The sequence below is a fragment of the Lissotriton helveticus genome, chromosome 4_1, assembly GCF_964261635.1.
Source record: "Lissotriton helveticus chromosome 4_1, aLisHel1.1, whole genome shotgun sequence".
Taxonomy (NCBI): domain Eukaryota; kingdom Metazoa; phylum Chordata; class Amphibia; order Caudata; family Salamandridae; genus Lissotriton; species Lissotriton helveticus.
The window spans coordinates 2,100,847,344-2,100,869,112 of record NC_136063.1 but is presented as its reverse complement, the minus strand read 5'-3'; the positions used below and the strand labels follow the sequence as shown (position 1 = coordinate 2,100,869,112).

General features: G+C 43.1%; 1 protein-coding gene across 3 annotated transcripts in view; it reads right to left on the bottom strand.

Moving 5' to 3' along the window:
• The window catches only part of GAB3 (GRB2 associated binding protein 3), a 489,597-nt gene that overhangs the window by 213,790 nt on the left and 254,038 nt on the right, over nucleotides 1-21,769 (bottom strand). For all 3 annotated transcript variants that reach the window (XM_078688765.1, XM_078688763.1, XM_078688764.1), the window contains exon 2: nucleotides 8,939-9,242. In XM_078688765.1, the coding sequence (XP_078544891.1) occupies nucleotides 8,939-9,203 (265 nt within the window). In that variant the 5' untranslated portion in view covers nucleotides 9,204-9,242. The remainder of the gene's footprint in view (nucleotides 1-8,938; nucleotides 9,243-21,769) is intronic.

The following is a 21,769-nucleotide window of genomic DNA, read 5'->3' as shown; positions in this document are numbered from 1 at the left end:
GAAATGTGAGGAAAATGTGTTTTTTTGGTCATATTTTTATGTTTGTAAGGGATTCTGGGTAACAAAACCTGGGGGTAGGCAGACGAGTCACCCCATCCTGAATTGCCCTGGGTGTCTAGTTTTCAGAAATGTATAGGTTTGCTAGGTTTCCCTAGGTGCTGGCAGAGCTACGGCGCAAAAACAAAAGGTAGTCTTTTTGTCTGAATCGTGCTAAATTTCACTGGGAAATTGAGGTGCGACCATGCTGCGTTTTGCGCTGTTTCATGTCGCAGCCACTATGCCTACCCACGCAAGTGAGGTACCATTTTTTTCGGGAGACCTGGGGGCACACTGGATGGATGGAAATTTGTTGATCCACGCAGATTCCAGAACTTTCCACCACAGAAATGTGAGGAAAATGTGTTTTTTTGGTCAAAGTTTTTTGTTTGAAAGGGATTCTGGGTAACAAAACCTGGGGATAGGCAGACGAGTCACCCCATCCTGAATTGCCCTGGGTGTCTAGTTTTCAGAAATGTATAGGTTTGCTAGGTTTCCCTAGGTGCTGGCAGAGCTACGGCGCAAAAACAAAAGGTAGTCTTTTTGTCCAAATCGTGCAAAATTTCACTGGGAAATTGAGATGCAACCATGCTGCGTTTTGCGCTGTTTCATGTCGCAGCCACTATGCCTACCCACGCAAGTGGGGTACCATTTTTTTCGGGAGACCTGGGGGCACACTGGGTGGATGGAAATTTGTTGATCCACGCAGATTCCAGAACTTTCCACCACAGAAATGTGAGGAAAATGTGTTTTTTTGGTCAAATTGTTTTGTTTGAAAGGGATTCTGGGTAACAAAACCTGGGGGTAGGCAGACGAGTCACCCCACCCTGAATTGCCCTGGGTGTCTAGTTTTCAGAAATGTATAGGTTTGCTAGGTTTCCCTAGGTGCTGGCAGAGCTACGGCGCAAAAACAAAAGGTAGTCTTTTTGTCCGAATCGTGCAAAATTTCACTGGGAAATTGAGGTGCGACCATGCTGCGTTTTGCGCTGTTTCATGTCGCAGCCACTATGCCTACCCACGCAAGTGAGGTACAATTTTTTTCGGGAGACCTGGGGGCACACTGGGTGGGTGGAAATTTGTTGATCCACGCAGATTCCAGAACTTTCCACCACAGAAATGTGAGGAAAATGTGTTTTTTTGGTCAAATTATTTTGTTTGAAAGGGATTCTGGGTAACAAAACCTGGGGGTAGGCAGACGAGTCACCCCATCCTGAATTTCCCTGGTTGTCTAGTTTTCAAAAATGTATAGGGTTGCTAGGTTTCCCTTGGTGCTGGCAGAGCTACGGCGCAAAAACAAAAGGTAGTCTTTTTGTCCGAATCGTGCTAAATTTCACTGGGAAATTGAGGTGCGACCATGCTGCGTTTTGCGCGGTTTCATGTCGCAGCCACTATGCCTACCTACACAAGTGAGGTACCATTTTTTTCGGGAGACCTGGGGGCACGCTGGGTGGGTGGAAATTTGTTGATCCACGCAGATTCCAGAACTTTCCACCACAGAAATGTGAGGAAAATGTGTTTTTTTGGTCATATTTTTATGTTTGTAAGGGATTCTGGGTAACAAAACCTGGGGGTAGGCAGACGAGTCACCCCATCCTGAATTGCCCTGGGTGTCTAGTTTTCAGAAATGTATAGGTTTGCTAGGTTTCCCTAGGTGCTGGCAGAGCTACGGCGCAAAAACAAAAGGTAGTCTTTTTGTCTGAATCGTGCTAAATTTCACTGGGAAATTGAGGTGCGACCATGCTGCGTTTTGCGCTGTTTCATGTCGCAGCCACTATGCCTACCCACGCAAGTGAGGTACCATTTTTTTCGGGAGACCTGGGGGCACACTGGATGGATGGAAATTTGTTGATCCACGCAGATTCCAGAACTTTCCACCACAGAAATGTGAGGAAAATGTGTTTTTTTGGTCAAAGTTTTTTGTTTGAAAGGGATTCTGGGTAACAAAACCTGGGGATAGGCAGACGAGTCACCCCATCCTGAATTGCCCTGGGTGTCTAGTTTTCAGAAATGTATAGGTTTGCTAGGTTTCCCTAGGTGCTGGCAGAGCTACGGCGCAAAAACAAAAGGTAGTCTTTTTGTCCAAATCGTGCAAAATTTCACTGGGAAATTGAGATGCAACCATGCTGCGTTTTGCGCTGTTTCATGTCGCAGCCACTATGCCTACCCACGCAAGTGGGGTACCATTTTTTTCGGGAGACCTGGGGGCACACTGGGTGGATGGAAATTTGTTGATCCACGCAGATTCCAGAACTTTCCACCACAGAAATGTGAGGAAAATGTGTTTTTTTGGTCAAATTGTTTTGTTTGAAAGGGATTCTGGGTAACAAAACCTGGGGGTAGGCAGACGAGTCACCCCACCCTGAATTGCCCTGGGTGTCTAGTTTTCAGAAATGTATAGGTTTGCTAGGTTTCCCTAGGTGCTGGCAGAGCTACGGCGCAAAAACAAAAGGTAGTCTTTTTGTCCGAATCGTGCAAAATTTCACTGGGAAATTGAGGTGCGACCATGCTGCGTTTTGCGCTGTTTCATGTCGCAGCCACTATGCCTACCCACGCAAGTGAGGTACAATTTTTTTCGGGAGACCTGGGGGCACACTGGGTGGGTGGAAATTTGTTGATCCACGCAGATTCCAGAACTTTCCACCACAGAAATGTGAGGAAAATGTGTTTTTTTGGTCAAATTATTTTGTTTGAAAGGGATTCTGGGTAACAAAACCTGGGGGTAGGCAGACGAGTCACCCCATCCTGAATTTCCCTGGTTGTCTAGTTTTCAAAAATGTATAGGGTTGCTAGGTTTCCCTTGGTGCTGGCAGAGCTACGGCGCAAAAACAAAAGGTAGTCTTTTTGTCCGAATCGTGCTAAATTTCACTGGGAAATTGAGGTGCGACCATGCTGCGTTTTGCGCGGTTTCATGTCGCAGCCACTATGCCTACCCACACAAGTGAGGTACCATTTTTTTCGGGAGACCTGGGGGCACGCTGGGTGGGTGGAAATTTGTTGATCCACGCAGATTCCAGAACTTTCCACCACAGAAATGTGAGGAAAATGTGTTTTTTTGGTCAAATTTTTATGTTTGAAAGGGATTCTGGGTAACAAAACCTGGGGGTAGGCAGACGAGTCACCCCATCCTGAATTGCCCTGAGTGTCTAGTTTTCTAAAATGTATACGGTTGCTAGGTTTCCCTAGGTGCTGGCAGAGCTACGGCGCAAAAACAAAAGGTAGTCTTTTTGTCCAAATCGTGCTAAATTTCACTGGGAAATTGAGGTGCGACCATGCTGCGTTTTGCGCTGTTTCATGTCGCAGCCACTATGCCTACCCACGCAAGTGAGGTACCATTTTTTTCGGGAGACCTGGGGGCACGCTGGGAGGGTGGAAATTTGTTGATCCACGCAGATTCCAGAACTTTCCACCACAGAAATGTGAGGAAAATGTGTTTTTTGGTCAAATATTTATGTTTGCAAGGGATTCTGGGTAACAAAACCTGGGGGTAGGCAGACGAGTCACCCCATCCTGAATTGCCCTGGATGTCTAGTTTTCAAAAATGTATAGGTTTGCTAGGTTTTCCTAGGTGCTGGTTGAGCTACGGCTCAAAAACAAAAGGTAGTCTCTTTGTCCAAAGAGCTTAAGATTTCACTGGGAAATTGAGGAGCGACCACGTTGCATTTTGTGCCGTTTCCCGTCGTAGGCACAAGGCCGACCCACACAAGTGAGGTACCATTTTTTTCGGGAGACCTGGGGGCACGCTGGGTGGGTGGAAATTTGTTGATCCACGCAGGATCCAGAACTTTCCACCACAGAAATGTGAGGAAAATTTGTTTTTTTGGTCAAAATCTGAGCTTTGCAAGGGATTCTGGGTAACAAAACCTGGTGGTAGGCAGTCGAGTCATCCCATCCTGAATTCCCCTGGGTGTCTACTTTTCAAAAATGTATAGGTTTGCTAGGTTTCCCTAGGTGCCGGAAGAACTAGGGTGCAAAAACTACAGGTAGGCACTTTGCCAAAAAAGGGTCAATTTGTAACTGCAAAATTTAGGTGTGACCACGTTGCATTTTGCGCAGTTTCCTGTCGCAGGCACAAGGCCGACCCACACAAGTGAGGTACCGTTTTTATCGGGACACTTGTGGTAATTCAGATTTGTAAATCAACTGTTATTACCAATTGAGCTTTCTTGCATTTCTCCCTTTGAATGAAAGATATTGTGTAGAAAAAAAAACTTTATGAAAAATGACCAATAATTCTCATGCTAGTATGAGTATTCCCAACTTTGAAAATGTGCAATTATATACTGTTTCTGAACTCTATAATTTGTACCCAATTCATACATACATAGGTGTCTTTCATACAGATTATTCCATGTGTACATTTTCCAAGACAAAGTGCACTATACCCAGTAAATGAAAAAATACCATTGCAAGTTGCTGCTCAGTTTTTGGATCTGGGTTCGTCGGGTTCTTGGTGAAACTACAAGTCCCATATATCCCCACAACCAGGAAGGTCTAACGGATGTAACGGTATATTGCTTTCCAAGAGCTGTCAAAATTAGAGAAAGTTATAGGTGAAAACGTTGAGACAAAAGGCTGTTGTTTTCAACAAATTTTCAAATATTCCAATATCTAACTGTTAGTTTCTATAACGAAACCTTCATGGATTTAGACAAATGACCCCTTTCTGAATTCAGAATTTTGTCTATTTTTCGAAAATGTAAAGCTTTCCAGGATCCATTATTGCTTTCAAACTCATTTCTACCATTAACTGGAAGGAGGTGGAAAGCTCTAAAAATAGCAAAAATAGGCTATGTCCCAGAAAAATGCCAAAACTGAGTGAAACATTTCGGTTCTCTGACAAAACACTGTCATTCCCTAAAAGCTGAGAAAATGGAGAATTCAGCCCCACAAACCCTTTTTTGATACCATTTTCAGGGAAAAAGCCAGAGGCTTTCATTTGCAGCCCGTTTTTCCCATTTTTCTGAAAAAAACAAAAAAAACACTATATTTTGGTTAATTTCTGGGACCCCTCCAAGGGAATCCACAAACCCTGGGCGCCTTTAGAATCCCCATGATGTTGGAAGAAAAGGACGCAAATTTGGCGCGGATCCCTTATGTGGTCAAAAAGTTACAAGGGCCTAAGCGCGCACTACCCCAAAACACCAAAAAAAGCCTTAGCACAGGAGGGGGAAAAGGCCTAGCAGCGAAGGGGTTAAAATCATCCCCTCGAACTTGGTTCTGTTAACAATCATTTTGTCTGTTGTATAACTAGCTGCTATCCAGGTTAGCATGTGGTGACCCACACCTATCGCCTCCAAGACCTGTGAGAGGAATACTCAACTGACTATACTGAATGCTTCGTCAGCAACTCATGATAGGATAACTAAGAGTATCTTTCTGAAGTTAGCCTTTTCCTTTAAGTGGAGTACACGCCTAAAATTATCCACTGCTTGCCTCTGAGGGATAAATCCAGATTGGTCTTGGTCCATGATGTAAGGCAGATCGGGCATTAACCTATTGGCCAATACTTTTGTGAAATTCTTTACATCAGAATGTAGAAGTGCTATAGGGTGCAAGGCTCATACATGTTACTAGTTCACATACTTTATGTAGTAACATAATATTTGCTGCAGAAATCAAGAGTGATACTACTTGAGAGTCTAAGAAGAGTTAAATAGAGTTACTAAGTGTGGGGTTCATTCCAGTCTCTTGTATAATCTATTAATTAGCCCGTCTGGTCCAGGGGATTGATCAGAATATAAAGCCGAAATTGCCTGTAAGACTTCTTCGGCTGAAATTAGCTCCTCCATACTAGCACTATTGGCCTTAGTTAATTTCAGAAGCTATAACGCATTAATAAAGACCTTAACTTTCTCAAGTTGGATTGGGTCTTCACGATATAAGGTGGTGCAAAAGTCTCATAAAGCCCAGATTGTATCCTTACCTGTTCTTACTAAGTGTGTTGCCCTTGTTCCTGATATGGGAAGGATTTTTTCTGGATACAAACTACAGCCTCGGTCTCCTTGCCGATAGGGAGCCAGGCTTATTGGCTCGCCCACAGAATCTTGGTTTTCAACATAACAGCCTTTTCTCGGACTTATCTGTGGCCTGGAGATCAATCTGACCTTTTAATGAGGTTGCCTGCCTTAAGGCCTTCAGAGAGCACCTGAGTCCATGTCACTCTGTTACTATTTTTGGTTCCACTTCCACAGATTCTCTTTAGACCCTTCTAGCCTGATAGTGCTTTGTTGTCTCCACTATGCAACATCCTCTAGAGATCTGAAGACTGCCTTCAAGCATCCCAGAATATGCTCAGGGATACTTTACCTGTGTTATTCGCCACAAAATATTGTGTGATAATATCATGCGATGCTTGTGCTTCGTTGTTTTGTTCCTCATCCTTTTGTGATGTAAGCGTTAATTTTAAACAATGCCTAGCATTTCAATCTGTTCAACCAACTTCTTACTCATGCTGGAGGTTCTTTATATTTCCTCTGCCTTTTAAAGTCTAAGGGATGTCCTCAACGCTATTTGCAATGCCTTGTCTGCCCAAGTGTGCTGCTCAATGTGCCTGCCCACCACCTCCACCATTGCCAATCTGTCGATTGTATGTGAGTTTGCCCTCATATTCAGGTTTATGTTCTGTTTGCAAGCCCCAAATTGGCCGCTGTTATTCATGCCCTCACGCTCGAGCTCAATCTCGGAGGTCCAACTTCTTTTGCAGCAATACAGCTACTTATCGGGCTGATACCTACATCACTATGCTACCATGAGTTTCGGTAGGCACTTTGTACGACTCCGAATAGGAGCTAATCGGTCAGACGCCATGTTTGTCTGACCTTAAGCCATTCCCCCTCGAGAATACCTTCGTCTGTTTCAATACAAGCTCCTTATTGTCACAGAGAATCACAATGGCTGCAATGCATATCACCTCAGAGCTTAATACTGTTCCAGAACCTAACAATTCATTTTTGTGATGATTAGACACTGAAACATCAAAAGAAAAACATTTCAACAAGAAGCATGAAATAGTTATACAAAAGACCTATTACAATGTTGGTTTTGTTGCATTTGCAGGAGATGCTCTTTTTAATGTAGATTTGAAGTAGAATTCTGTATGTAATGAAGGCAACACACCTGTTGAGGCAAATAAGAAATGCTGGGACATTGAGAGCAATGTCTGAGCATCTAGCAACTACAGGCTGGAGGAAGCATGCGAGCCAGCCTCATCTTTGGTTTTCTTTTGAAGATGAGGAGTTCTCAAATGAAATGAGGGGAAGAGCAGATGATAGCGAGTTCTATACTCGTGGGTATTTTTTAGGAAAGGCTCTGCCTCTTGTTGAAGCAAGGATGAATCATGGATGTATGATGTATGATATGGGGGAGCTCATGTTTTGGATGGTGTTTGATTTTTGTTGGTAGCCTTAACCCCTTCCGCGCTCATGACGAGCTGAGCTCGTCATGAGTTGTGCCGCTCGCACGCTCATGACGAGCTCAGATCGTCATGTAACGCGGCTTTTTTAAAAACGCAGCGCGCAGCGGGAAAACCGCTAGCGCGCATGCGGTTAATGGGATAGTGCAGTGAGTGGCATTTAGACCAGAGTTCTCCAAAGTCGGTCCTGGAGGGCCCGGTCCATGCCAAATTATTAAGATAACTACATTTATCTAAATGGGGGTATGCTAAGAATCTGTCCCTCTGACTTTGGGGAACACTGGTGTAGACAACTGGATGGACCCGGCAACTGATAGACACTAAAGGGATTCGAGCATAAGAGTTAAATGATTTTCATTTACTGTCACTTGCGAAACATTTATAGGCGGTGTGGTCTAGAGGCTGAAGACAATGGATTGTTTGGGCAGATCAGTGAGGAGGCTTCTGAGTATCCATCTTACTTCAGGTGGGACACTAGCTAGATATACTATCTATGGTTTGAAAATTATGCACATTACTCTGACAAATGAGGTCGACAGGTTTAAAATCACATGTCTGAATATATTGCTCACAGGACATGTATTATTACCTACACTGAGAGAGATGAGTGAGGTGGTAGTTTTGCTGCAGGTGGTTAGTGCCTATGATAAGGAGTTTAGTTTTTGTTTACAACGCATAAAAACGGTCCAGTGATTACGGAAATATTTAGATAAGGAATTGAGAACGGTGGATTGAAGAGAACTGTCAGAATAACAAACACTGCCAGGCAGGATACATATAGGAATGTGTAGGGTACCGGCAGGGCCCAACAAGGCAGAAACCGGGTTGGTGTTGCTTGTGATCCATTTCAGAGGCGACTTGGCTTGGCAGTTTAAGGATGGACTAGTCCTATTGAGCAGGACAAATGCTGATTTGCATATGGCTGGTTCTTGTCTAAGGTGGCAGGGTGGGCAAAAAACTACGAACTGGGATGCAGCTCAAAGTAATTATCAATCGACTGAGATTCATTCACAGAATCCATTTATCATTTTCTGTTTCCCTCAGTATGACGCCCTATGTGTGACTGGTTTGCCCAGAAGTTGGTCCTATGTTTAATGTGTCATAGGACTCAAGCTGCACCCTACTGACGAGGGCCAAATAGGCTGAAACCAGTCTGGGGTTGCTTGTGATCCTGTTCAGAAGTCCATGATGGCAGTAATTCCATGTAACATGGCAGATAACAATCTCAACTTTACTCTAGCTACATTTCCCTGTGTCCTGACCAATGTTATATATGTGCAAGAGACTTCGTGAATGGACATGTAGAAAGGAGACCTTTGGTAACATTTCATATGACATTCGGACTTAAACCAAAATATTTGCACTTATGAGCTTCAGTAAATTTCCAAACTGAACATAAAAACAACTGTTCAAGTTTAACATCATTTTCAACCACATGTTCTATTCAGAGACACTTATTGAGCTCATTTGACTTGACTGTCTTGCTAATACCTGTCCCATCCTTCAGGTGTCCAAAGTTGCAGATCCGGCTGATGCTGAGCACCCAGTTCTGCATTTCTTCTTCTGTTTTTGCCACAAGATAAAATGTGCGGAAGGTGGTTTTCACAACAAAGATATAGTGGTTTTGAAATTCTTTCTTCACAATGTTGAGGCCAGTGTGTGTCTGCACTTCGCACTCGTTGAGATCTATCACCCGAATGGGCTTCTTGGCGCTGTTGGTTTTGTAGTACTCCAAAACATCTGGGTTCCCGCTCATCCGACCTCTCCGCAACACAAACCAACGTTTCCGCCAGGCCTGTGGGATATAAACGAACACCCATTACAGAGAGAATATTCATGGACATCCTTTTCCACATCTCATTGGCCTGCCAAAGAAAAGAACATTTGCATCTTAGAGTATTTCAGACTCCAATCCTGAAAATTCGACAATGTTTGTGTGGCAAAGGAGCAAATAGAGGAGCAAGGTGAACCTGGAACCTCATGCAAAGAGAATAAGGTTGCAAACTGTGTCGGAGCCTGTGCCGGCATAACCAGGCAAAACTGTCCTTGAAAACATCCGACTGACCTCCAGTACATGCAAGAATAAAGTCATATTTCTTTAAGCCATGAATAAGGCGTATTGGGCCCTACCTTAAAAAACTAGCCACCCGCTAGCCCAACTGAAGCCTGCGTTCAGCAACAGCAAATCTGTCTGGGAGACCAGGGTTTGTAGTATTCACTGAAGCCAAATCTCAGCGCTGAACTAAACGACAACTTGAAAACGAAAGCAATCCATCTTGCAATGATTGAAGATCTGACTGCACTCGTTTTTTTTCTGAATTTCACCTAGCGCTTTGAAGCAACATCAATGCACCGCTTTATAAAAAAAACAACTGTCAGTAAATGTTTTATTTGTATTTTTGCTCAATTTTCTATAGTGGATACAAGGCCCATTTAGGACATGGACTGTAAAAAGAGATAATGTCTCTAGAAAATACATATATCTGCGTGGCGTGGGCATTGTAGTGGCCTGTATTCAACCTCATTGTCACAGGTTTAAATCCTGGCGGATCCACTCAGCCTTTCATCCTTCTGAGGTCGATAGAATGAGTACCATTGAGTTGGGTAACAATAAACATCCCTTATTCAGTGTCAAGATACCCTTGGGTGAACGTGTGCTCTACAAATACACACGTCATGTTACGTGAAAAAATGCCTTTAGTCATCCAAGGGCAATAAAACGGCTATTATTCTGCACCGCAATGCCCTAAATTTATGTGCGTGCTCTATAAATCTATAAATAGAGATGCAATGTTATTTGAAGAGCTGCTTGAGTTATGCATTCACTGCAAATAAGGGTTTGCAACCTAAAAATCACAGGTTTGCATACCAGTGTGCCGCTCAGTGTTTCATCCAGCTGAAGATGATAAAATTAATCCTTTAACTACTCGAGGCAAATTCACAAACAATTATTTGAAAATCTGAAATCTGCAAATCTTAGATTAATGTCTGGCGCTTTGCTAAAAAAAAAAAGACACTTCGTAGGGAGTTCTAGGCAAATCTTGAAATCCCCACAGCTCTTCCTCCACTAGACATACTTCTGCAGGTTGCATTTAGTAGGAACGTGTAATTGAACAAAACCTTTTTTTAATCTTTCTTTAGGTAGAGAGAAAATCTTCAGACAACCATAAAGTATATAGATCATTTCCTTCCTTTTTGCGCTCTGGAAAATAATTTACCCTTGCCTCTTAAAAACAGTTTTATGTGTGTTTCCACATCTCAGTGGGGGGCTTGTGCGGTGGAGACCCAGCACCGTTGAGAGGATGTGAAGTTACGGCCAGAGCAGCCAGCTTTGGAACTGGGGGACCAGGTTCGAGTCCCAGCGTTGCCTCAACATCCTGTAATTCCAGGCAAATCAATTAGATTCACCAAGGGCCTCCGCACTCGTGGTGGAGGTCCCGCAGTGGTGGCCAGGGGGCTCACAATTATGGCAGGACAGCCGCACTGCAGTTACTCATTGCGGAGGTCCAGCCATGAGTGCAGGCCCCCGCCACAAATGCGGAGGCCCTTTTGTCTATTAGACCCTTAATCTTTCCGTGCCTAAAAAACAACAAAAATGAAGGTATCTGGGTGTAATGTTACTGGTACTCATGTAAAGTGCTTCAATACCTTTGGGTCGAGTTCACGCTATATGAATGTGCAAAAACAAGAGGGTGTGAAACAAATAACGTGTAGCAAGTGGGTGGGTTCAAGAGAAGGACAGAAGACATGTTCTACATAGAATGGGAAACAAAGAACGGGTAGCGGGCAGGGCAGGTTAAAAAGACATGATGGTGCTGGGGGGTTGCAGGATTGGATGAGAGGGACTGTAAAGCCATGTACTCTCTAAGAGTGCGTGCTGAAAAATAAAAATAAAAAGAGTACCTGAAGGAGCCTGCAGCCAGTGGAAGGACACTGGTCACAGGAAGTAGTACTTGGCCCATGCTCCATGGCAGGGACGAAGACTGAAGCCCAGGCGAAAGGAAGCTCCGACCAATAGGAAGCAAGGAAACAAGAGTGACGTGGGAGACAACGAATGGCAAGTATAGGTAAGTGATGGGTGGGCTATAAGCCCCTTTTAAGAATTTTTTTCCACACAAGAGATTTCACAAACACAGCACAAAAGCTGTGTAGGCGAAACCTAAAAACTGACCGCCAATTACATGCATCATTAATTTTCCCTTCCTTTTTAGAACTTAGTAGGCATCTGAACAAACAAACAAAAAAGTGGATTTGGCTGGTATTCGCACATGGTGATAGCAGGCTGCAATAAAAAAATATAATTACTTTGTCCTACTGCAGACACAAATCATAGACAGATATGTATGGTTTTCACTTGATATAAGCCTTACTCTGTATGAATAAAGAAAATCAAGTTCAGCCATCTCACAAACTATGTGCGCCTTTGCTTAAATCTGAATACAGGCGTTAATATGATGCACACTGAAAATATTTTTTAAAACCTTTATCTTATCATAGCCAAAAAAGTGTCTACTGCATTTTGAAGACATGTTCTTAATCCAGAGAACATAGTGGGTTTTGCAGTCCTCAGACATCTGCTCTGCGATGAGTCAGTGGTATTTACTTAACGTGCAGATGTTCTGCATACTGCTGAAGAGAAGAGCAGTCATTATGTGGACGTAAACCAAATTGAACAAGCACTGACGAAGCCAAGAGATCTGCTCTGTATTGATATAATATGAAACATTGGTCCTTTGGTATCAACATGAAGCGTTTTTATGGCTAGATGTTAGCGTTGGTGTGGAGATCTTGGCCTTGTGTGAGATACCCAACTGGTCAGCTCCCTGACCTCCACATTTTTATCCCAACCCCATTGCACCCCACAACCCACATACACAGCGCTCCGCTGGTCTGTTAGCTAGTTTTGCCGAATGTAAATACCCAATACGATCTACATGGAGACAATGTTTTTCCAATGTTGGTTCTGAACGTTCTGTACTTTAATTATAACCTTTAAGGATCTGGGAGTTTTGAGTTCAAGACACTCTGTTTTACATTCCATAAGGGAGTGTGAAGAATACTGCACAGTCTAAGTATATACTTTTTAGGGGAAAGACATCCAGATCTTGGTTATTGTTGTAATCACACCATTGTTCAGTTCAATACTCTATGATGGCACTATTAGATTTAATGCCATTGTGGCATCGTGCCTTGTAGTTCTTATGAGAGAGGCCGCTGTGACGACACAGGTGACAACGCAAGCTTTTCTTCCTCATCTTAGAGAAAGATGATGGGCAGAGCAGTAGATACTACAGGACTACGAAAGAGACAGCGTAATGAGAGACATTGAAAGGGGAAGGAAGAACATGGTGCAAGACAGGTGGCCTTGTGGGGGCAGAATAGCATACACTGGGCTGCAGTGGGCAATAGAAAAGATGGCACACTGATGTTTTAGTTCTGCTTGCTATGAACATTAATTAACAAAAGGAGAGGGGGAAATAATATGTGTTAAATGAGGTCACAGATTATTCTACAAATGGGTATGAGAAGAGGGAGGTAAAATGTGCTATTTTTTGGATGGCGAGAGGAGCAGCATGAATGATGCTCAAGGTGGGTAAGGAAAGGAGGGAATACAAATAATGATGAGAGAAGAGGAAAGACGATGGGCTAAAAATGCACAGGAGTATTGACTCGTGTTTCTGTAAGGTGCTACGGAAAAAATGCTAAAATGAGGAGGGGGATTGTCAGGGGTACTTTTCAGAGGGAGAGAAACACACTTTAGGTGGGTATTGAGATGAACTGTTGAAGAAAATTTGGTAGTCACTGAAGTTACAGGTGATGAGAAACGTCAGGCCACTAAGGCAGGGTTCTCCAATGTTCATCCAAGAGGGCCGGATCCATGCCAGATTTTTAAGATAACTACATTTATCTAAATGTGAATATGCTAAAAATTAGGCATGGATTCGGCCCACCAGGACCAACTTTGGAGAACCCTGCTCTAGAGCAGGGTTCTTCAAAGTCGGTCCTGGAGGGCCGGATCCATGCCAGATTGTTAAGATAACTACATTTATCTAAATGTGAATTTGCTAAAAATCGGGCATGGATTCGGCCCACCAGGACCAACTTTGGAGAACCCTGCTCTAAGGCAGGGTTCTTCAAAGTCGGTCCTGGAGGGCCGGATCCATGCCAGATTTTTAAGATAACTACATTTATCAAAATGGGGATATGCTAAAAATCTGGCATGGATCTGGCCCGCCACGACCGGCTTTGGAGGACCTAGTGTGCTAGTAAAACAGACTGGAGGATGAAGGAGCGCAGGATAGCTTCTTATCCGTCTGCACTTGTGTCAGCCCTGCTGCTGCTCGTGGTGATTCTTGCTCCTTACATGAAGAAGGAAGAACTCTTTCTTGAGAAGATGGACAACCCAGCACCTGTAAGAAGGATAATGGAGTGGAAATCAGTAGGATGGATATGTCCCTTGCTGAGCACGAAAAGTCTAATGAAAGGCAATAGTGATGGACATATGCTAGAAGGTGTACCGCTTTGATAAGTAATAACCCGGGAGAGGGAGGAGGCACAAGGAGACTAGGCACTAGGAGAGCTTGCATTGATCTCAGCTGAACTGCAACTCTGCAGAGCTCTCACCCACACCGATTAGCTCAGCAAACTATCACTGATGCATTTTTACATTTTGTTTTATTCAAAACACTAGTTTTTAAATTAATAAAAGGCCTAACTATAATATCACTTTATCCTTTGTTTTTCCCCAGTGAAATTCTAGTTTTTTTAAAAACTTTAACCTAAATCCTTAGAAGCTCAGCCAACTATAACGTTAAAGGAACCTTTAGTATTTTCTGTGAATTTCAGATTTAAAAAAAAAACATAAAATGAGATATTATTCCCAGACCTATTTATTAATGTCCCTTTAACCCTTTGGGTTGTTCAGTGAATTTCAGTTTTTTAATAATGTAAAGTAAAATCTTTTTACCTTACCATTCTATAACATCACTTTAACCTTTGGTTTTTTTTTTTTTAAATGTATCATAGCAACTCACCCACTGACCATACCTTTTAACCATTCACACTAGGGAGTTGGATAGACTGCCTAGCCGAAGGGTCTGGCGCAATCCTCTGCAGATAGCCCACTCTCCTCCCGGCCCAGCAGCCTACCCCAAATACGAGCCCAATCTGTGTGCAGCATGGGGTTGGGAGCATTGCCATGTTTTTTTCCCCAGTCCCGCAGTTCTCCCGCAAAAGTACAACAAGGAGGGCCACACTGGGTTCTGTGGGCTCCTTCAGGACCTCGCCTATGAGACCATCAAAAGTTCTGCAGGACTGGTGGACTGAAAAAAATATATATAGATTGACTCAGGGAGTGTGGGGCGCTCTGGGACACCCACTCAAGTGCTGAAGGGGTCAGGATACCCCTAATCTGCCCCCGTATACTTTATTTTTTGTTGCTGTTTGCTTTTCGGGACACAGTTACTCTATCCTGTAATGGCAGCTACAACATTTCTCTCAAAATTGAGGCTCGCCAATCAGATTTCTCGGTACCAAGGGACCGTGCCGGTTCTGCGATATGGAGATGGCAGATGGGAAAATAACCCTCTTGGCCAATCAGAGCGCTCTGTTTTTTAAATTTGTGATCCTGTGGGACCTACTGTTCAGATCTCTCTATTTTTTTAACCTTAATTCCTCAAAATAGGCCGAACAGATTTACACCAAATCACACAAAGCACACTTCCAGAGTAAAGATCTAGCTTCTGATGGGATATTGCATTGGGAAAGTATGTTTTCGGACATCCCCAGTCCCCTTTTTGGCAGCCTTTGCTTGACGGATCACCTAGAAACTTTCAAGAAAGGAGCTAAGGTGGATGAACATTTTTGGGGAACTTTTGTGAAGATTTTTCAAATGGCGCCAAAGTTATTAGCAAAACAAATAATGCTCTAACTACTTAAACTCGGAACTAACTACAACTTCAAAGTAGCGGTCTGTGGAGGCATTTTGTTTACTCGGTGGGTGAATACCAGTAAAAAGAGGAAAACATTCACCAAATTTGGGTGAATTAACAGATCTGCTATGTGAGATCATAAGCAGTGCATGATGGGGTGCCAATTGTAGTTAGTTCATTAAACAATAACTAGCGAATTAAAGTGGTTTTTCAGCATTTAAAAGTTAGTTCTTACTTCATTTCGGCACCTAACTACAGCATCACTTTAACACAAGCTTTTTTCAGTGAATTTTCTTATTTATTTTTTACTTAAGCTGAGATCTATAATTACACTTTAACCTCTGATTTTCTCAGTGATTAGACCAATAGAAAGACGGGTACACAGAGAGACAGACAAACAGGCAGGCAGGCAGGCAGGCAGGCAGGTAGATAGATAGATAGATAGATAGATAGATAGATAGATAGATAGATAGATAGATAGATAGATAGATAGATAGATAGATAGATAGATAGATAGATAGATAGATAGATAGATAGATAGGATAGATAGGATAGATAGATAGGATAGATATGGCAAGTGTTCAGTTTGATATCACGCTGTTTGGCTTTAACTCTCAAGCTCACACTCCATCCGTGGAAACAAGTGCCCTGGTAACTGATCTGCTCCAGACAGGCAGGCTACAACACACAGCAGGAGCTCTGATACATGCTGTCTTATCTGCAGGCATGGCAGATGGCATCAAGCTCGAACCATGTGCAACTCCCAAAAATATGCAGAACTTCAGAGAAAGTCTGCACAAGAAAACATGCTACAGATTTATAACTGGAAAAACGCATACATCTTGTGAGAATTTGCGAACATGAAGCCAAAGTCTTTGTCCTTTGCCAGATGGAAACTAACAAACATTTTTAAGTTTATTGTGTGGTATAAATCAGCATGAAATACCGCAGTCTAATCCTTCGCACTTTATATCAATGCTCAGAAATGACCTAAATAAAAAGTTAAGTTCCATTATTCTTCATGTTGTACAGTGCAGTTACTATAGCCAGGATTGAGATTTCTGTAGAACAGGGCGGTATTTGTGCACTGGGTTATCACCATTAGCAAGGATGCAGTATTTACCATGTGTGATAAATACAACAATTAATGAGCCAGAATCTGGATTTACCATAGTGAATTGGACAGGTTTTGTTTTTTCCAGATTTTTGTAGTGAGGGCAATTATTTCGGAGTGGGGAAATTACCCTGGAGTGAGATAATTACTAAAGGGAGCGTTAATTATTCTATGTGATAAATACCAACCACTCAACAGGATTCCAACATGTGTTGTGTCTGGATATTTAGCTAATTAAACCATTTTTGCAAACATTTAGGCTGTGAATGAGGCTTTGGAAAAAAGCTTGCCCTACTTGTACACTGAAAAATCTCATCGCTGCTTCTCTGTTCCACTGTTATTGACGTTATACTTTCTGTCCCCTTCCACCTCTCAACCCTAGCCTAGAACTGGGGGAATGGAATGTAAAGAAAGGAATGAGCTTACATGCCTTGTCCTGAAGAGAGAACCATGCCTGCTGTATCATCCCAGTTTTCATTTACAACTGGAACACATTCTGATGCCCAGGTTTTCCTCAGTTATGCATAGCACACAATGGACAATTTGAGCAAGTTCTTGGCTACGGCCTCTGATGTAGTGTAACACTACAGGCTGCAGAGTAGAGTGGGTGTATTTAGAACAGAATAGAGCCACAGGGCCATGCACCTGATACATTCATTTATTAAATATGGAATCTTGTTATAACATATTATGTGAGAATAAACCCCAGCATGCACTGCAGTTTTAGACTTCAAATGCCCACATTATGACAGTCATGCAGATAGTGCAGATCTACAGATTCCAGAGAGATGCTCTTCACATTCGTCCTTACAGTCTCATACCTGTGCCTCTGCCATCAGCATCTGGTGTTGTTCTTTTAATGATGCAGCACCCGCTATGAAGTAACTCTATAGTTCGGTGAACACGCTGTGTAGAACACAGAGTCCTACAATGTCATGAGGATATTTAAGTATTAATTCCTTACCTAGTATAGTATTGCACACCATCTGATACTTGTGGGAGAAACAGGGAGCCAGTAAGAGCAACCGGCAAGGAGTCTGTGCGAGCTGCAGGTGCGGAGGCCATGGGAGATGGGCACTAAGGGTTGGTCTCCTGAGGAGCTGTTCAGGTTGATCATGTTGGCCTATAGATTTGCTGGTCTTGCATGGTGACTATTCTGCTTCTTTCAGAAAGTGTAAAGATAAGACACATTCCTGGAGTGAGCTCCAGAGGCAGCAAATAACCACCATAAAGAACTGAAGAAGTGTTGTCCAGATCCAGTTAGTTTGTGCTCTGACACAGGATGCAAAGACCTGATAGAAAGCCAATGAAGCTGGTGATGTGGGTGAGATTTGCGTAGGTAGACCACAAGCTTTCAAAAAGTGGCCCTGAGTAGCAGAAAATCACTGGCAGAGAGTTGCATTCTAAAGGAAAGGAAAGCAGTTAAAATAAGATACCTGGATAACACATAATTGTGGATATCTCAAGGATAATTCCACTATTTTAAATGTTGTGTTCAACTTAATTCGAAAACTGATAAACTGTTCCCATTCTCAGTGTGATGATGTTTACTACCATTAGGCTGACGCAAATTGTATTCCACCCATGATGGGTCCAAAGACCAGAGAGAGAGAAATCAGTCTCAGCGCAGCCCGTGATCCCAGCCCTCTGGCACCTTCAGTGATGCCAGGTGAGTCCAGCCCAGCCAGATCCTCTGGTCTTGAGTGCCGCTCCACTGCAGGCATCAAAATATCACCCACCTGCCCATATGTACTTCAAGTGATAAAGAAATTATAAAACTGAAGTGTCCACTGGGCAGACATAAAATGAAGTAGAGTATGGGCAAGATCCAGTGTTTTATGCCCCCAGGTAAGGTGTAGTTTAAGATATAAAAATGAGTTGAAGACAAAAGTGAGTTGTATAATTCAAAGATATCGCTTTAGTTAATCAACCCAAGCCAAAAAGATCCACTTCCCAAAGTTCTAATCCCCTAGGCTGCACTGTGAGAGGCATAGGTATCCTATTACATACAGTCCATGTGAATTTAGACACTGCCCTGGGTCGTGCTGTAGATAACTTATATCCCACCGAGTGCCAAATACTTATTGGAACTGTCTGCACAGACTTATGATGGACTCTAGGGTTGCTCCACCCTTAACACAGCCATGCAGCCAAATGTCAGAGTCTTGCAAACCCATTATGTGTAATCGATGGCTAATACACCATAAGGGGCCGCCACACCCTGTTCACCAAAGAGAAATGGAAAAGGAGAAAAGGAGGAAGATTGGAGCAACCCAGTTAGTCCTAGGATGGCCATGAAGGAAGCCAGATTTACTTAACAGCCTTCTTTCTTTTTCCACAGGCAAGTGGAATGAATTCTTAGAAGGGGTGCAGTGGGAGCTGGGCATAACAGGTGAGGAACATACTCAACAACCTTCCTTTTTTATAGTAAGGATTGTCAAGGGTGCTGGCGGTTTTAACTGTAATTGGATAAATTAAATCAAAAGAAATCTATTGATTCTGGGCGTTCTTACATAAATTGCTGAAATGAAGGAGCGGAACAATGAGGTAATGGAATATTTATCTGCATAATCTACCTATCCATTAATTTATTTTGCAGGCTTAGGTCCACACTTAGATTACTTCTATGAGCGTGCCAGAGAAATGTCTAAAACATTTTGGTTGACATATTACATCGTAAATAAGGCAGGGTTTGGTGCAAACACCTTTTGCAACTGTATTATGAAAACAGAATTGAAATAGAAAGGATATTTGCTGTGTTACATTTTGTTGTGACAGGCATGTATTGTTGCTTGTGTATTTGTGTACTACGTTACAGAAGTGTGCTATTGTTGTGTTGTACTGTAGTTGTTCTGTTGTGTTATGTTTACTGTGTTGTGGCATTGTACCCCGTTATTTTTCTATTGTACTATTATTTTGTGTTGTGTCATATTATTGAATTGTGTTCTATGGTGCTCTGTAATTACTTTAGCAATGTCAACAAATGCTACTACATGTCTAGCCACCAGCAGCACGCTTCTTTAAAGGTCTAGAACATAAAACCATTTCCCCAGGCCTACTTTCAGCCAGTTCCCGCACCCCTGTTTACACATATCTTCGGATCTACCTTCCCCAAACGGCTAGTGCTCTGTGAAAACGGCTGGGTTCCACTTTAACGCAGGCGCCTCCATGGCCACTCCTTCAGGTCTTCGGGGGCCCTTCCGCTTTGACTGAAATCGGCGTTTCTTACCGGCACCACATGGATACCCGTTCCTCACTCATGTTTTCGCTATACAGTAATAATAATGAAAAATAAAAATAAATGAGTTTCTAAAGTGCATGGTTATACTATTCAGTATGTCCCCACGCTGCAGCTAATTACCGGTCCCTGATCAGATCACGCAGGCTGAAGACCGGATCTTCCAGAGGCCTTATGTGTGGAAAAGCCATGTTTTTAAATTTTTTCGGAAGATCCCAGTAAACGGTACTTGTCCATACTGAGCTCCCTCTTGGGCAGTAGCCTAATACTTGTCACAATTTGTTTTCTGTCTTGCTCTGCCCCACGCAGGGCCTGACTCAGTTCACCTCAACCTGCCCCAGGATGGTGGGCACATCCGCTTCATGATACATTGTGGACCTGCCGGCATCCGGGGGGCCTTCATGCTAGTTTGCCCCAGGTCCTACCTGTTATAATATTTAAAACCACCTCAGTGTGTGTGTGGGTGACTCAGAACTAATTATATCATCACTTTTACACACTGCCACGGCTCGTATCGTAACCTCCGCACCCCGCCCAGATGCTCATCATGGGCCGCACCAAGTCCACGAGGATGTCAACCCTGCCAAGTGGTGGGGCATCTCAACATAGCCACTCAGACGGCTTCTCGACTCATACACTAGAGAAATGCATTCCGCCCACAATCTTCAATCCACAGCCCGACACATTGAACGTCAGTGTACAAGAAATCCAATACGCCAGGACTGCCATTGAGCACCATATTGACACACTAGCGGCAGACCTTAGCATCCAACGAGGCCTATCAACGTTTTTTCAGTCCCCTGTACTATGGTGAAGCATGTTAAAATATGTCCAAATGAATCAGTATTAAATTAGAATAAATTTAGAGTAAGAATTCTATCATTATTTTTTAGGCTAATTTGATGTTTTCACTGGATATTTTAAACTGGCATTTCATGACTAGTTCAATGAAATTATTTGATGTACCAGGCTGATATTTATAACCAAATCAATACTTGAAGCAGCTATTTTAGAGTACTAGAACAGTGTTTACATACATTTGAGATGAATATAATGAGGGATCAGACATAGAAGGGGAGATTGGAAGATCTCAGCCATGCAAGATGACCAGAAATCTTAGCCATACAAGTAACAACCTCAGAATCTCAGAAATGTAATGTGGTTAGCTTATGCAGGTTTCGTACAACAAGAGGAGTTAGAGGGTCACAAGTGTAAACTATCATATCGTCTGCATACATCGAGAACACGTGGATCTGAGGTCCTCGTGCGATGCCCTAGTCCTCAACTTCCTGCCTGAGTTTCTTCACCAGGGGTTCCATTGCTAAGACAAACAACAGGGGTGATAATTGGCAACCCTGCCTGGTCCCCCAACATCCAATTAGAGAAGGCCCCAGCCTGTTTGATAGAACCAACACTCAGCAATCTGGAATGAGATCGGTCAAGGTTTATATCCAGAACGGCATTGAAATCAACCCCTATAATCCACGGGAGTTGGGGCCACTCAGCCACCACTGAGAACAGACGCTAACATCTTGCCATCCAACACTCCACGTACAAAGACAGAACTACCATTGGTGTCAAGTTTTCGTGTCACTTCCTTCATACGGGACCCCAAGTCCTCAGCCAGACAGCTGCCACTCAGACGAATGCTGAGTCTGTAGTAGCACTGGAGGGAGGCTGAGGCTTTGGTGGGGTATAAGCACACAAAAGAGAGCTTGCCACACATGCAGAAAGCAACAAGGAAAGAGGCGGGCAGGAGAAGCACATGAAACAGAGAGCTGGAAAATACATGTACTCCCACTGAGCACATAAGGAAAAAGAAAAAACAGTTCTCACAAAGTGAGCAAAACTATAAGCTGTCTCGTAGACGAGACCTAAAAAGTGTGATATTGTAGAACTGTGGAGTCCTTAGACTCAAACATAAAACTTGTGGAGGGGAAAGAACAAGTGACTGTTCTGCTCCTCAGCAGCCCTCACTCTGCAGAGTCTCTGGAAGGGCACAAGCACTGCTGGTGTTGAGAGTCAGAGGGGGGAGTCGT